Raw genomic sequence first — 15,907 nt, 5'->3', positions numbered from 1 at the left:
TGTTGCCTATCGTTGATTCTAGGAATCAGGTTTTCTCTCCTTAGCGATGATGATGGTGGTGGTGGTGGTGGTGGCGGCGGCGGCGGCGGCGGCGGTGGTGGTGATGTGGATGTGGATGTGGATGTGAATGGACGTATTAAATTATCTGCATTAAAGGAATACTATGTAGAAACATCGGTCTAATGGCAAAGGTAGTATTTTTTGTCTCATTCGAATGATGTGCAATTTATTTTTTGGACATTGACACACGCTTTATTAACTGTACTTAGTTTGTTTATCACGGGGCATATCATAGTTTTTCGGAGCCCTCTATTTTTCAAGAAGAAGGGGAAACGCCCAATATGAGTTTCTTCACGATGCTAGTCAATAGCGGGTTTTAACTGAGCAAGCAAATAAAAACAGCTATATACAAAAACGATAATAGCTCTCAAACTGCAAAGAAGAGTGCCCTCTTCAGGTACAAAGTTAGTACCTTGTTCGAGGGGCCTGTTGTAAACCTAAATATAAACAATCTATGCATAAAAGGTAAAAGCACTATATAAAATGAATTGAATCTGCAATACAATACCACAGTCCTTAGTATAGTCTTGGCAGTAAAATCACAATAATATTGCAATGCAAATGATTTGTTGAGGAATTGTGACACAACTTAAGGTTTAAATGGTTTCGCTTGATTCTTGTCTAGTAGTAAACACACTCAAGTAATCAACAATGAACAGAAATCTATCCTCTAATTAGCATTGGACGGGATAAGGTAGCATAAACAAAGAGAATAAAACATTATATTTTCACAGTGACCTTAAACAAATTAAGCACTGATGCACTACTACATGTAGATAACAAACTGCTATCGGGCTTGGATCAAATTCACACTTCCACGCGGAACTTCACTTCAGTTTAGAGTGAGGGCAAAATAAACTACTGGTGTAGCAGTCCGTTTAAGCTTTTCTGTGTTTTCTTTACGGTTTCGAGAAAGGGCACGAGCTCTTCTTTCAACTTGTTCATAGCCACTTCCAGACTCTTCAGACTATCCTCGCATCTCTTGCTGTGCTCCACGTCCTTCTTAAATTGGTCGCAGATCTGCTCCAGACCCTGTACTTGGCTGTCTGTCAATTCTGTGTTTATTCCTGCCAGCTGCTCGGCCATGAGCACACTCCAGATGACTCGGTTTCCGTCTGAATCTGTCATTGCATTGGGCACATATATCCGATACTGGTTTTTACTTTGATCGAATGCTACTTCGAAGTCTCCATCTAGAGAATGGTTGGAAATCCCACTACATAGCGAAAACATAATTCCCACTTTAACCTCAGGAGACTTTGCGAGGCCCTCCTCAAATTTCTGGCTCTCCTTCGGAGGAACTGAATCCACTCGGTTTTTAACTTCAATCATTATCTTGTGGCCAGATGCTGTTTCCACGGCATAGTCGCCCTTTCCCTTTTGGCCCGATCTGGCGACGTCCTTCACGGTGAAATGACGAAAGCGATCTTTCAGGATGTTTTCCACAGTCAATTCCCCCATAGCTTCTTTGACCGCAGGTTTCGACAAACTTTGGGATATCCTATCTATTTTATCTTTACATTCTTTGATTCCCTCAGAAATTTGACTTTTTATTGCTTTCCCCGATGCATCTATACTCTCATTCAGGTTTTGAACCGGTCGCATGTGTGAAGCAAAGGCGTCTTCCAGAACGTTTTTGCTCACGTCCACAGTCAATATGGCGGACTCTTTAACTTTGACACCGATCTCAAAAACGTTCACCAAACCTTCTGGCGAGAGTTGTCCAACCCAACGAGCGTACTTGTTCATGTCGAGCTTAATTGTTTTGTAGCGTACCGACGTATTTGATTCTTCGTCGGATTCTTCTAAGCGAGTTCTTTTAGCAATCGGTTCTTCTGGGGTATTAGAAGCCATTCTTGATATCCAAATGCCTCAACGATTCGTAGAAGCCTGGTTTCTTTTATAGGTGCTAGCACCGATTCCTTTGAATATGTTCGCGGAATAATTGAGAGTCACGGTTCCAGGAAACTGCAGACGAAACTTCCGGTCTTTTGCTCTAGTTGTTATTCAACCTCGATCCATGGGGTTGAATGTTTAAATGTTTAAGCTGGCGTTGTCCAGCCACATTTATTCTATTGCTTTGCGAGACACCAATCTTGACCAATCTCCTTGCGCCCCGAAACACGTGATGTGGCAACACGTGGTTCGGGGCGCAAGTGAGTTCAAAGTACGGAACTTGATACAGTGAACGGGTCATTTTGCAATTTATGTGCGTTGGCTGTTGGGCTGGCGTTACATATCTTCTACACAGTGCTGACGAGCCCCAAGAAGGGCGAAACAGCTGTCCACTGTTGCAATCCTACTTTTTCGGTTCTTGTCATGTTGGTGTCTCGAAACGTTTTTCACGTAGTATCAGCCTTGCAGTCTGTTGTTTGTCTCTCTAGTCTGCCTCCCGTCGTTGGTGGCAGAGGAGAGAGAGCCTGGGAACGAGGTTGTCTGCTATTTCTGACTGTTCACTGGAGTGGAAAAACTGAAGACTTCACTGAAGTGTGTAGAAAGAAATTCGTATTCACTTTGGTTCTGCGCTACTACTCTAACCTATAGTGACTCAAGCATAAGGAGGACGTGACGTTTTCATATTTTCCTAAAGTAGACCCAATTTGGCCTTTTTCTTTTCCTTAGATGGGAATAAGAGTGCTATGACTTGATAGCATTTTCATCCCCAGTGCTACTCGTTTTTATAAAATGTCGTTACGAGGGCGTTACGAGTCTTGTAGCTCACCCCGTTTTGCCGACTACGTGACCTAGAGAAGCGGAGGCTCTGGGAAGGAGCGCAATATTAAGGTGGCTCTAAAGAGTTTCAACCACTTATGTTTGGATAGGTCGTTATAACTACTCTTTATCACTTGATGCTATAATCATAGTATCAAAAAACTGCTCAATCATTGGTGAACACGTTCCTATCATTTCCGTGGCACAATAGGTTACCATAGCAACAGTATGACCTCCTAAAAACACCTTTAATTACTGCTTTAGGGGCTTATAATTCAAAAACGGCACGGTGATATTTTTTTATATTATCAACATTTGATAAGCATGATAAGACGCAACTTTTGGCAAAGTTTAAAAAAATTCTGTACATGGGGTTCAGAGCCGCCTTGAATTTTCGAAAAATTAAGGTGGCTCTGAACCCCATGTACAGAATTTTTTTAAACTTTGCCAAAAGTTGCGTCTTATCATGCTTATCAAAAGTTGATAATTTAAAAAAATTTCACCGTGCCGTTTTGAATTATAAGCCCCTAAAGCAGTAATTAAAGGTGTTTTTAGGAGGTCATACTGTTGCTATGGTAACCTATTGTGCCACGAAAATGATAAGAGCGTGTTCACCAATGATTGAGCAGTTTTTAGGTACCATGATTGTAGCATCAAGTGATAAAGAGTGGTTATAACAACTCATCCAAATTTAAGTGTTGGAAACCGTTTAGAGCCACCTTAAGCCTTAATGTAACCTGGCCGCTGAACCTCGGGCTGAATATTTTGCGAGAGGGCCCTTGCGAGAGTGGAGCTGGTACTTTAAGATAGGGTGTGTGTGTAACCATTGAAAAACAACCTGCTTAATTAAGATGTCCCTAACGTTTCAAAGCCATTTCTTCTTTTCCACCTAATATTACGTTTGCCTGTGCTTTTGTGTAAAGCACTTCTAGCCATGACTACACCAATTATTGTAGTTTGCAAAATTAGGAATACCAAAAGCGACCTTAAGTACTTTTTATTTCATTGTGCCGTACAATTGTTAGTTTCTGTTTTCTTCTATTAAAAATTCAGCAAACGGTGCAAAACATACTCATGTTCTCTGCCCAAGATGGGTCCGTTTCCAAAAGAGGAAAAAAGAGCAAAATGAAAAAACGTAGAACTTTATTCCAAGTATCAGTTATTTTTGTCCATGCTACTGATGAATTTGAGATTCTGCAGACAAACAGACAGGGGAGGCCTCGAAACAACGACTGAAGCATTTCAACTTGAGGTCTTGTATAGCTACACGCTATAAATCTCTGGACCTGGTTGTGGAAAGTTACAGTTATGTAATTACATTGAATTCAGTTTTATAAATTATAAATAAATATCTCTCTCAATTTGTTAAACTGAAACTTAGTGACGAAACGCGGGTTGACGAGAAAAATACAACCTGAGTTAACAATTGATGATTTGATATCGGATGAGCGTAACTCGGCATCTAGTCAATTATCCCAGGTTATTTGTTTCGTTCACCGGAATGCAGAACTGTCTTTTTTTTTTTCTGCTGAGTTGAGGCATTCTCTTAGTGTGCATAAGAAACGGGGTGATACAGAGGCTGTGACACTCGTTGACATCTTCGTATATAATCTTAGTGTGCATAAGAAACGGGGTGATACAGAGGCTGTGACACTCGTTGACATCTTCGTATATAATCTTCACTTGGATACCGGAGTACGAATTCCGTTTCTCTCTGCGAGTTAGTGTTCGCTAGCTCCTGTAAATGGCACAGTAATCTGGGTGAGACAAGCCATATTGTCAACTGCTTCCACTCTTGTACACGTTTCTATTCATGTATAACCACGCATCCAATCTTCATTACTTGACTATGGGCTCTGTTTACTTCTTTCTTCTACGCAGATTACGACGCAAAATTGAGTGATCAGACAACTATGCCAACTGCGGGAAGTGCTAAACCTTGGAGTTAAGTTTTGATCAGGAAGCCCTTATAACTTCTGGTGATGGATTCTTTATCTTTCTTTGCATGTTGCTGCACTGTATCTTTCACTTCATAGTGACTATAGCAATTGAGATTTTCTACTTCTTCCTTTTAAGACTTTCCTGAGTGTGCAGGTACAAGACCATTCAACTGCGTCGCGTGACCACTGTCTGCCAGCCATTCCTAAAACAAAAGTCAGATGGTAACTGATAATTGTTATAATATAATACCAACTGAGAAGTTACACGTTTTTGACCGGTAGGTGAGGTCTGAGATCCTCAAAATTTAAAGAGTGGGGCTGAAATTTTAACTCATAACTGAGAAATCGCCGAAAATTTCACAGAAAATTCAGCACCCCCATCCAGACCCTTCCAAAAATATAATTTATCATCAACTCAAAATGAGTTACACAAGTGCATGTAATATTTCAAACTGGACACCACTGAATTGCATTGGCTTATACAGAGAAACCAGTTCGTCAACGGTTTGTGCAAATGGTAAGCAAAATGCCCGGTGGTAAGTTCCGTTCGGATTGGCCATTTACTCGACAACCCCGGCCCCAGTTTTCCGAGAGAGCCTGCTATGAGTTTTAACTGATAATTCCAAGATGGCGGTCAAGAATTGCAAATGGTAAGCTCATTTTCCACTCAGATACAGTAAACACCCGCATATAAGAACACACAATTTCAGAGGTCAGACTGATTGTGTTCTTATTTATCGGATGCTTAGTGAAAAATCAGCCTCAGGATGTTCTTAAATGTTCTTAAATTTTTTTAAATTCAGTGCTGTACAGCATAAAAAAAGTTGCTAGAAATTTTAATCATGTTTTTGGACAATTACATAAATTGATGGAACAATAATTAAAAACCTAATGTTCAAATAGGTCTACTGTAATCAGTAATGTAACAAAACAGTAACAAGAAGGGTGTATGTATAGTTCTGTAGATATTCTGAAGAGAACAAAGGTGCCCAAAACTTAGCTAACACCATTGGTCAGCAGGTGTGTTTATGGTAATTTGTGTAATTTTGACACCCTTCCCATTTTATAAGAACATTATTTTTTTTCCAGGCTGATATTGTTCTTATAAAAGTGGTGCTTTATTTGCCAAATTTCAGCCTGATGTTCTTAATCCATGTGTTCTTATATGCGGGTGTTTACTGTATTTCGGTTTATTTCGAAATTTTTCCGGTCGGTCGAGCTGAAATTGTCTTACCGCTTACATTCTGTCCGAAATTTGCGGAATTTTTGTGTAAATGGCAAACAACCTTTGTTTCCTAACCTGAAATCTATCTTGTACATCTTTCTGGAGCTGTCTTCTTTGCTGCTTCGACAGCGACGATGTTTTCACCACTTGATACCAGTTGTTGATAGCTCTGCAAAGAAAATAGCAACCAATAAAATCACAGAGACAATCACCATGACCGCCACAGCGATAACCAAGCAAAAAGGGCAAAACAATCGGTGGCGAATAGCCCTTCAAAAATCTTGGAATTTCACGTGTTTTTTAAACACTTGCATTGAAGTTTAACAAAGTCACAAGTGTCTCCGACTCGAAAAGAGAATCGCTAGTCTCTAATTCTAGCAAAGTCTCGTATTTTCCATTCACCTCTCCTATAACTTGAACTTTCAACATTTAGCACGCAAAATATTGAATTCTCAAATCTTAAATTTTGAATATTTGGCAAATCAAATCGTGAATTCTCAACATTTGGCAAACCAAGTCTTGAATTTTCAACTCTTGAATTGTAAATATTTGGCAAGCCATATCTTGAATATCTAATTGCCAAATCTAGAATTGCCAACTCTTGAATTGCGTAATCTTGAATTGCCAAATCTTCAAGTGCCAAATCTTGAATTGACAAATCTTGTTGAATTGCCAAATCTTGAATTGCCGGAAGAACAAGGGTAAAATAGAATTTTAAGATTGTAAGGCGAATTAGCTACTAATACTTACTTCTCTCTTTCTTTCAACGCCTTTTCATACTTTTTTGGGAGTGGAATGGGCGGTCCCTGATCGATGAAATAGGAGCACACAGTCAGAAGTTCAATACATGGAAAAGCCATCAATTCTAACGTGTTAGTCAAGCAATTGCTGTGTTTATAAACGTTTTCCAGTAAATGTCATAAATAAGGTAATCCCCTTAATATTAAACAACGTACAATGCGGTAAAAACAGGTTTATTCGAAGTGGCTGTCATCTGTAGTGGGTCATGATATTCTAAAACCATGGAATCAACTGGAAAGCCTATTAGCTATCGAGCGATGCTTACATCTGTTGATCCTTTCATGGAGAATGGAATCGTAAATGTGAAGAAGTCTTGAGGTGGTAGTTCACAATAAACAGTTGACGGACCTTCAGCTCGGTCTGGCGCTAAGGAAAGGAAGGAAAGAAAGAAAGAAAACTTAGACGAAGCTAACTATGACTACATGTATTACAACCTCTGTATAACGAAACTGCTCGCTACCAAAACGAATGTTCGTCATCATTGACGACACATCGTAGAACATACAACTGGGTTTATAGATAGAAACGCGACAATCACACGAAAAAACTTTAAAAAAATAAGTATATGGGTACTCATCTAACGCGCTATTATAAGTAAAAATTCCCTGAAATTAGTGTTAGGACATTGCTCGAAAGAGGTCAGATTAAAACTAATAACGTTTTAGGACTATAGAATTCTGTTAACAAATTGCTATTCTTATTTAACTGATCGTTTGTTATGGCTTTGTTTTATACATTGATCTCCAAACGTTTTCTCACCAAGTACAAGAGGATCATTCCACAAGTTCGGTTCTATGGGTATCCCCCAGGGGCCTTGTAAATGTTCTTCCAGGGTGGGGTAGTAAGTGTGGTATGGCGCGAGCACTAGCTTCTCATTGCCCGGAAGAATCACAGGTCTGGTTGGCGTGCAAAGGTTAAAAGTACAGTCACTACAACCACTGAAACGAAAGGTTAGAGGAATGTTAGCAACTATTCACACCATCGATGTTGTAAGCCAAAAACAAATAAAAAAATAAAAATGAAAATCAGTGTGCTGTATTCTTGTTAACAACCAAGTGTACAAAAACAGATGATGAAGACACTTTCGTCGGTAAAATCCCCATAACACTGCCAAAAGTTCTGATTCAGAGATTATGGTACAAAAAACTGAACTTCTGCTTGTCCCTGACATACTCTGATTGGTCAGTTGAATTACCCAATCACATTGTGCCCTAAACTAATGTTGTCACTTAGAAGTTTTGTGTGTAATGTATGCAACCAACCTGAAAGAGATTCTCTCACAGACGGCAAAAAACGTACAATTACAGCAACCAATAATGTTCACAGCTGTTTTTGCCACGCCAAGAACGATTGTGGAATTATGACAGTTCTCCACAGTTACTGCCCTGAAGACAAAAATTCACAGAACTATCACCAGAGATTAAAACACATTATGTTCTCAAGTACTGTAGGCTGAAATTTAACTTAGTGCTTAAGATCAGTGGTATTGTAAGATCTGCAGTTTGTTCTGGTAATGCTGCGTCAGACTGAAACAGAGCTCAGTTTACTATTGAGAGCAGCAAGGGATCATATTTATTATCAGACATCATTCTTAATAACACTGTGAAGTGAATGTCTAAAACAGAAATAGTTCTGCAAGGACAAGAACACAACCATCACCACAGTAATGACAACTGCAGTACAAAGAACTCACAAGGATTAATTAGAACTTAGAACTTATATAGTTGGTAAATTACTGTACATGTGCCTCAAAGAAATGACTATTGATATTTATCATACGGCAAGGTTGTCTTGAGGTAAATCCAAGCATTCTGATTGGTTCTTTCTTGGTCGGGATTTTGCCATACCAATTGATTCCATGAAAATGATCATAAGCTGAGTATTTTTTGTTTTCGAGTGCCTGATTATAATAAACTACTTCTAAGAAACTCACTGCTCTTGGTCCATACTTCCCCGACCTCAGGTCAATATTCCCCAGTAAAGCCCTCATGCATGCTTGGGAAGTAAGAGGTTAATATTTTAGCGAAGAGAGCCAGTGAGAGTAAAAAACAAATAAGTATACTAAATCATTCAGAAGAATTTTCATTCACCAACCTCAAAGGGCACAGGATATAAATGTATGAGTAGTGGCATCTGTGAACTTTTACTGTGCTTCCAGAGTATGAGTCACTTGCCTGTGATTGAATGACAAAACATCAACTCAGATGATGAGCCAATATATGTACTTGCCTCTGATCATAACAGATCAGTGTAAAATGGGGTTGATGGGCCTAATTTGTAGACGTCATATACTATTAGACCTGTATGGTTTCCGCTGTTATCTGCATGTCACTTTGCAGAGTTTGACACTGCTGCAATTTGCCATGTGCTTATTCTTTGTTTAGGCTCATTTCTACTGCAAGATTAGTTTTAAGGTTTCCAAGTATTGAATCTCAAGGGGCAAAGTTTGAAATATTTCGTGAACATGAAGCCGGGCACGGCTGAGCATTCTTCATTAGAACAGTTTGCCAGTACAGTATGTTTCTTCCTGCTTAAATTAATTTTAATTAGCAATTTAGAAAGTAAGTTTCGTTCACTATTACCTTTGCAATCGTCTGTTTGCAGACTTGAGACAGAATAGTGACCCTCTGCCTACGAAACATATGCAAAGTAAAAATGCCAGTCTTCCCAGCCAACAAAACATTTGGCCAGTTATTCACACATCAGTGTCACTAAATGTAATCTATGGGATTTTCAAAAAACGCCACTGCTGTTTTTTAAACCCTTTAACTTAACAGTCATGAGAATTAAAGATCCAGTATTGACCATTACCCTTTTCTCTCATCTGCTATTGTTTTGGTTTACATGATAGCGGGGTTTACATTGTTTTCGAATGTCACACAGTGTACAATGCATTCTGTCCAAAAATGGGACTTCGAGCTGTCAATTAACATTAAATTTTTAAACCCTCCGTTGATTATTTTATTGATCACCACCCCCTGCAACAGTAGTTAAACTTAATTAATGACTAGGTTTTGCTGACTACCGAGGACAGTGCATACAAGAAATGTATTTTTCTTCAGACTTGCACTACTTACAATACCAATATAGCTACATGTACTTGCACTATACTTACAATACAATACTTATTAAATAAATGTATACAAAATAAAATCAAAATGTTTTGGTCACACAACACACTGAAAATATTAATAATGTTCATAGTCACTGAGTCATAATTAACATTCATGCAGACAAATAATGAAATACATACTCTGGAGGGGCATAGCTGGTATTGCTCATGATGCGACTCCTATTAAGTGAAGTTTCCTTGCTGGCAGTGCTGGGCTCCGATTCATGGTGCCGCAAAAGACTGTGCTCATCAAATGTGTCACTAAGGCTTAGAAAATCTGCAAGGAGGGTGTACTGGAATTAGTTACCATGCATGGCTGTGACTTGAAATAATTTTGAAAGCAATTATCACATCTGTGATTGCAACCTTGTTCGCAGGATCTAATCTTCCAACCCTACCAGTAGGGCAAGAAGGTTAGAGACCCTGGGAATGAGATTGTTGCGACTGTAGCTGAATGAGTTTAAAAGAGGTTTTTGAATCACTGGCCTTGCAGCTGTTGCTTATAAGGCAGTCATGGAGAATTAAATCGTCATTAAAATACATATTAAAGATCGTATTTCATTGTATATTTTGTAAAAAAAAAAAAAAATTATGATTATTCCCTTCAACCTTTTCCCCATAAAACTTAACAAAATCCTCAAAGCCTGCATACAGACTGTCGTCATAAAAGGTATCTGCAGGTGTACATTAATTTTCTTACAGATCGACCTCATTAAAGTTATTTTCGCATCAAAATCAGTTCACTTGGTTAATTGAAAGCACTTTCAACCTATATGCCTACTTACCTAACAATACCTAATTAGTAGTAATTAACAGTTAGTAAGTATTTTCTTACTAGATCAAATACTGGGTTAAACTCCAGACCTCAGTGTATTAATTATAATAAACAATTTTGCTGTAAAGTTCCATACTTTGTTCTTGTACTTCATGTTGTTGTCTGAATCCATGAGCAAGGATGGCTGACACTCCAAAAGGATTTACCTGTAGATTGGATCTCAGCCATGACTGAAGTTGCCGAAAAGAGAAGGTCCTGGAGATCTGTGAATATGACGTATGAACTAATTAATTAAATTCAGAAGAAAATGGTTATAAGATACACCATTAAGTTTTAGACATAGTTGTATCAAGTTTAGTAACTGAAAAGACACAACCTGAATTACTAACAATAATTTTTTTGATCACATTCACTTTTATTACAAGAATTAAATATGCTTCCAAATTTGCTAATTAAAGTCCTTTCACTCTTGTAAACAAAAGCAAAAAAGTCACACATTACGAAAATAAGGGGGAAAAAAGTCACACTAAGAATAAAAGCCATATTTAGTTATTTGACAATGCCATCAGACAGGGTGCAGAAAAAAATAAGAAAATATACAGAAATTTTCGAGGAAACAATTCGGTGTTAGACTTCAGAGTTTTATGAGTTTTGTACATTACCTTGGAGTAACCACACTTGGGTCGTTCTGGCTGAAGACGAGCTATCTCGTGTAGTGGATGAATGGTTCTAGAAAGGATTCACGCAAAATCACATAGTGGATATGCACACAAGTTAAGTTTAAAACTTACTCTTCACAATGACAAATATACCCAGAAAAATCTTGCTTGACATTTGTTGATCATAGCTAGTGCAAACCTGGATCTACAGTTTGCAGGGTCAAGGCCTTGTCTTGTGTTCTCTAGTAAGTCAGCTTATTATGTTAAGAATATCTGTTATCTGCTACAAAACTAGGAGTGTCCCTAGTTGACCATAGGCAGATATGGGGGGGGGGGAGGGGGCTGCAAGTGGTACACCTGTAGGGTTCTCCCCCTCCTGCCAACTCCCAGAACCTTGAGTCCTGCAAGCCTGAAATGTTTCATCACAAAATGCTCCTCAAAGGCAGAAATTGCATCTCTGGTAACCAAGAAAATTGAGAGGTTTTGTGCAAAAAGGGTGTACATGTATCGCTTTCGGGTGATATACGCCCTTTTGTACAAAATCCTTCAATTTTTAAATTTTCTGAAGCAAGGTGGTGGGAGGGGCACCCCCCTCCTCTTTGTCTCTTACATTGTTGCACCTACAAAGTTACATTCTTGCTGCAGCTTCTACAACAGCTGTATGTAACAACCTCTTCTTTTTTTAATTTTCTCAATCTCCCCCTGATGTACTTAAGACAGAACAATATACACCTATGTATCTAGGCTTACAAACAAACTGTTAAGTATTTTACAAGATAGATACCCACCTTCTATCAATTGATCCTGTTATGAGAAATCCAAGAGCATCAAGAGCTTCAACAGTAAGGCAGGCTTCACTACCACTGCCGCTTGCACTGGATTCTAGAAACAAATGAGATGAGCAAAACAACAACAAAATAAATAACCTTTTTTTACCCTCAGCAGTGTTTCTAGCACAAAAGCTAGTGAGGCCAAGCAAACAACTGAAACAAATAATTGAATTGAACATAACAGAATCCTCACAGGCCGGAGGCAAACCAGTCAGCTATCCACAAGCCTGGACAACGATTTGAACTTGGTAATACCATGACAAAAATCCAGGTAGTGGTCAGAGCGGAACTCAAACCCAGGACCACTGGATTACGAGTCCAATGCACTGACCACTCAGCCATGCTGCCTACCTACAAATGATTTGATTAATAAAAACTTCCATTCTTTCAACAACATTGTGGAAGTCAGAGGTATATGTTATAAATTCCTTTTGGACAGGACATATTTTATTTCACCTGGTTCCATTAAGAGTTCTAAAATGTCATTTAAATGGTGCAGCACAAACATCATGTGATCATGCTCATCAAGACTCTGCAAAGAGAAAAAGAAAAAAAGAAAACCAAATATATATGTAGAAACTGAAAATTGTGGACCATTATGACAGCTTTGTATTTGCTAAAAAAAATTTTTACTTGAACTGTTAGCTTTTTGTTGACTATCAACAGAGTGTTGTTACATGGCTTTGTTCATATCTATACACTGTACCTTCACTGCAACAGATCCCTTGTTTTCTAGGTCAGGAGAACGTGAACGTGTTGGCCATCTATTTATCAGTTAAGGATAGACATTGAAATTTACATATACAGGTGTATACCATATTCTTATTAGTTAATGAAAATGACTTGTTCATGTTTTACCTGGCTTGTAGACAGAATCACACAATTGCTACTTTTACAACACGGTCATTGTTGCCCTGTGCATGGTTGAATTACATATACCTAAGAGAACACTTTTATATCTGTTTAAAAAGCTCTTCTCAGATTGGTCAGTACATATTATGTACCTATATAGTAGATTGAAGTGTTTGCTAAAGAAAAGTATTCTTTAATACTGCAGGGATGATGAAGCTCAATAATAAGTAGAGAGCTGATCGAGTGAGAAAACACAACAAGGATACTCCTCTCCTCCCGATACCAGTGAAGCTTTAAATGAGATCTTGTGGATTTGTTGAATGTAAAGAAATAAAATGAACTGCAATGTTCTCACTGAGCCTTGAGATCTGAGATGATCTGTAAAGAGATGTGTTAGATAAAGAACAACAAATTCAAATAAAACTACCCTGAGATGAAATCAGTATTTGAGTATGCAGTTTTAACACACACACTTAGAATGTTCTATCCACCTTTCTTGGAAAATACCCCGTTTTAATTACCAATTTGTCATTCCTGTAAGTTATGCAAAGCTGCTAACTGAGCACAAGACATTCACCTCTGATGAGCCCTTTCCTTCCACATTTACAATAGGTTAGTACAGGTTAATACACTCACAATATTTCAAACGTGGGGTCTGACTTTATAAGCTAAGTGTGAGGCCCTGAAAGAGAACTAGGACGATTTAACTATATTTTTACATAACAGGTCAGGTTCAAGGTTTGAAGATTTACACTCAGAGGAAAATTTGACTAGAATGCTCTTAAAAATAATTGGTGGTCCCATTTATTTGACTCTTAGACTAACACAGGAAAGCAGCAGCTGGTGGTTTCTTTATCTAGCGAGCAATACATGTATTAACAAAGCATTGTACCTACCAATTTCCTCCACACTTTTACACTGAGCAAAGCTTTTGTTCCAGCTGGAGTGTTCTTTAAAGCTTGATCCACTCAACATATCAAAAGTTTCAAAATATCTATAATCATGTTAATTAAAAGTACAGTTAATTGTGTGATGTATATTGTGCTAACTGTCATTATTTCTTTTAATTTAAACTTTCTAAAACATCTTCCACAGCTTTGGAGGAAATATGTCCAGGAAATAACTTCCCTTGCCTACTATGGAGTCCTGGAGAAACTTTAGAGTGAACTTAAGTGGTAAATGATCAATTAATTATTGCTAGCAACAAAATGAGCTAAAATTACCAACTGCCAGCAAATTTTTGAGAGGACTCCTTGATGCGATTGACATATTTTTACATGCACAAATATATTTTTATATGCACTTTTTATTGTTAATTAATGAGCCATAGATTGGGATGTATTTTATTTTACTGTACAACTTACAGCCATGCCAGATCCTCAGATATTTGTAACTTGTTACAAGCCACATGTTTCCACACTGAGTAACTAAACAACAAATAACAAAAATCTCAGTTAAATAATTTGGACAAAAATGTAAACAGTAATAATAAGTAACAGCATTAAATTTTAAAGATACAACGCTTGAGACAGAAAATTTGATGTCCCGCTATTTTGAATTATTTTTTGTTCCTGCTGAGTGTTCGAAATAGTGGGGTTCAACTGTAATGTGTTTAGCAAATTCTCTTTCCCATCAGAGGCTGATCCATTACGCAACATAATTGCTAATACACAAGACTATTTATTTGTACCTCAACTTGGGATATCCAGCTTTTCCTTTATTTCTAGCATAAATGGACAACTTGTACAAGTTCTAAAAAAGTTAATACCGGGCACAAATTAATTATAAATAATTTCAATATCTTGATATTAGCTCAGATTCTTGCAGGCTGCAACTTTTGTACTGAAAAGGTAGGCTGGCAATATAACAAGACTGCTTTCCTTTAACAGAGGACAATGACAATATACTACATGGCTACTAACAGTGCTATGCTCATCTAAATTCTTCTATGGCTTCATCAATTTCACAGCACATCAATTTTAAAATCAGTTACTTGGATTAATGTACTCCTTAACTACTAAGAAAAAAGAGAAATTCCATTCAACATCTGTATACCCAAATAATAGTGACAAACACGCTAGTATCTCTTTTTACTTAGTCTGTCAAGTGTGATACAAAAGAAAGCATGCAAACAATTGGAACATGCAAAATCTGAGTGTAAGTCTGACACTTGATGGACTAAGCAAAAACAGGTGGCCGCTCATGGTCTTTTCATGGTCTTTTCATTTTACTCTCCACCCTTGAATGACTGAGAAAAACACTGGCTTGCCTTATACTACAAGAACAAAAATTGCATGTTGTGCACTAAATCCAGAGTACAAAAATGTACAATTTTGTGAGGACATCTGTTAGAAACAAAATTCACATAGAGTGAAGCAGTTAAGCTGAGAGGGCAATCTCAGATTTATGTTGTGAATAAAACTTAGAAAGACGTCTCTGAAGAACTTTGAGTTTAAATATTTGACGGTGATCGCTCGAGTGATTTTGATTGTTACATCGTGTACAAAAGTGTAACTGTACGCGTTACGATCGACTGTACAAAAAGTACGAACAAAACCGAAATTTTAGAGAGACGGAAGAGAAAAATACGTTTGAGACATGAAAATAATAAAACAGAGATATGCAATAAAACTAGTTTAAAACGAATGTAATATTATTTCAAAGAAATAAACTTAAATGTCTTTGCAAGCCACACTCACATGCAACGTCAGTTTTGGAGGCAAAGGTGCATGGATTGCTCCGAAATCGAACGCATCAGGCTTCACCCAGAGGGCCACGGAAGACATGCTGCACACAGGAATCAAACCCAAACAGGAAATGGTGTTAAATGCAGACCGCAAGAGAATCTGAAGGAACTTCCTCTACGGCATCTTCCATCATAACATTGCATTTCTGCCGCCATTTTCATTCCACGAACGCTCAGATTTCTGGGACAGTACGA

The 15,907-nt window shown here is 38.0% G+C and overlaps 2 protein-coding genes across 2 annotated transcripts; both read right to left on the bottom strand.

The window, feature by feature from the left end:
- Nucleotides 1-197: 197 nt before the first annotated feature.
- On the bottom strand, nucleotides 198-2,142 carry LOC149097784 (uncharacterized). The gene has a single exon (XM_089279088.1). It carries the CDS (start codon nucleotides 1,912-1,914, stop codon nucleotides 919-921), a length of 996 nt encoding a protein of 331 aa, XP_089135214.1. The 5' UTR covers nucleotides 1,915-2,142; the 3' UTR covers nucleotides 198-918.
- A 1,756-nt stretch (nucleotides 2,143-3,898) lies between these two features.
- Nucleotides 3,899-15,895, bottom strand: LOC110068773 (TBCC domain-containing protein 1-like). The gene is made up of 19 exons (XM_089279672.1): nucleotides 15,666-15,895; nucleotides 14,657-14,718; nucleotides 14,331-14,393; nucleotides 13,863-13,960; nucleotides 13,233-13,344; nucleotides 12,821-12,878; nucleotides 12,571-12,646; nucleotides 12,073-12,166; nucleotides 11,288-11,354; nucleotides 10,762-10,888; nucleotides 9,992-10,127; nucleotides 9,321-9,369; nucleotides 8,833-8,912; nucleotides 8,001-8,123; nucleotides 7,498-7,676; nucleotides 7,004-7,104; nucleotides 6,688-6,743; nucleotides 6,013-6,106; nucleotides 3,899-4,915 (listed from the first exon to the last, which is right to left on the bottom strand). The coding sequence occupies exons 1-19, from the start codon at nucleotides 15,750-15,752 to the stop codon at nucleotides 4,844-4,846; spliced, it is 1,734 nt and encodes a 577-aa protein (XP_089135798.1). The 5' UTR covers nucleotides 15,753-15,895; the 3' UTR covers nucleotides 3,899-4,843.
- Between the last annotated feature and the right edge of the window lie 12 nt (nucleotides 15,896-15,907).

The sequence above is a fragment of the Orbicella faveolata genome, unplaced genomic scaffold (genome assembly GCF_042242905.1).
Source record: "Orbicella faveolata isolate gen_17 unplaced genomic scaffold, um_ofav_v1 contig_47, whole genome shotgun sequence".
NCBI classification, from domain to species: Eukaryota; Metazoa; Cnidaria; class Anthozoa; order Scleractinia; family Merulinidae; genus Orbicella; species Orbicella faveolata.
Note: the sequence above shows the minus strand (reverse complement) of the source record. Positions and strands in the feature narration are given on the sequence as shown.

Excerpts from the sequence above, each read along its gene's own strand:
- LOC110068773 (XM_089279672.1), bottom strand. The coding sequence starts at position 15,752 with ATGTCTTCCGTGGCCCTCTGGGTGAAGCCTGATGCGTTCGATTTCGGA. Across the intron at positions 10,889-11,287 it reads CCAAGTGTGGTTACTCCAAG|ATCTCCAGGACCTTCTCTTT; the intron begins GTAATGTACAAA and ends TCATATTCACAG. Across the intron at positions 4,916-6,012 it reads ATGTACAAGATAGATTTCAG|GAATGGCTGGCAGACAGTGG; the intron begins GTTAGGAAACAA and ends CTTTTGTTTTAG.
- LOC149097784 (XM_089279088.1), bottom strand. The coding sequence starts at position 1,914 with ATGGCTTCTAATACCCCAGAAGAACCGATTGCTAAAAGAACTCGCTTA.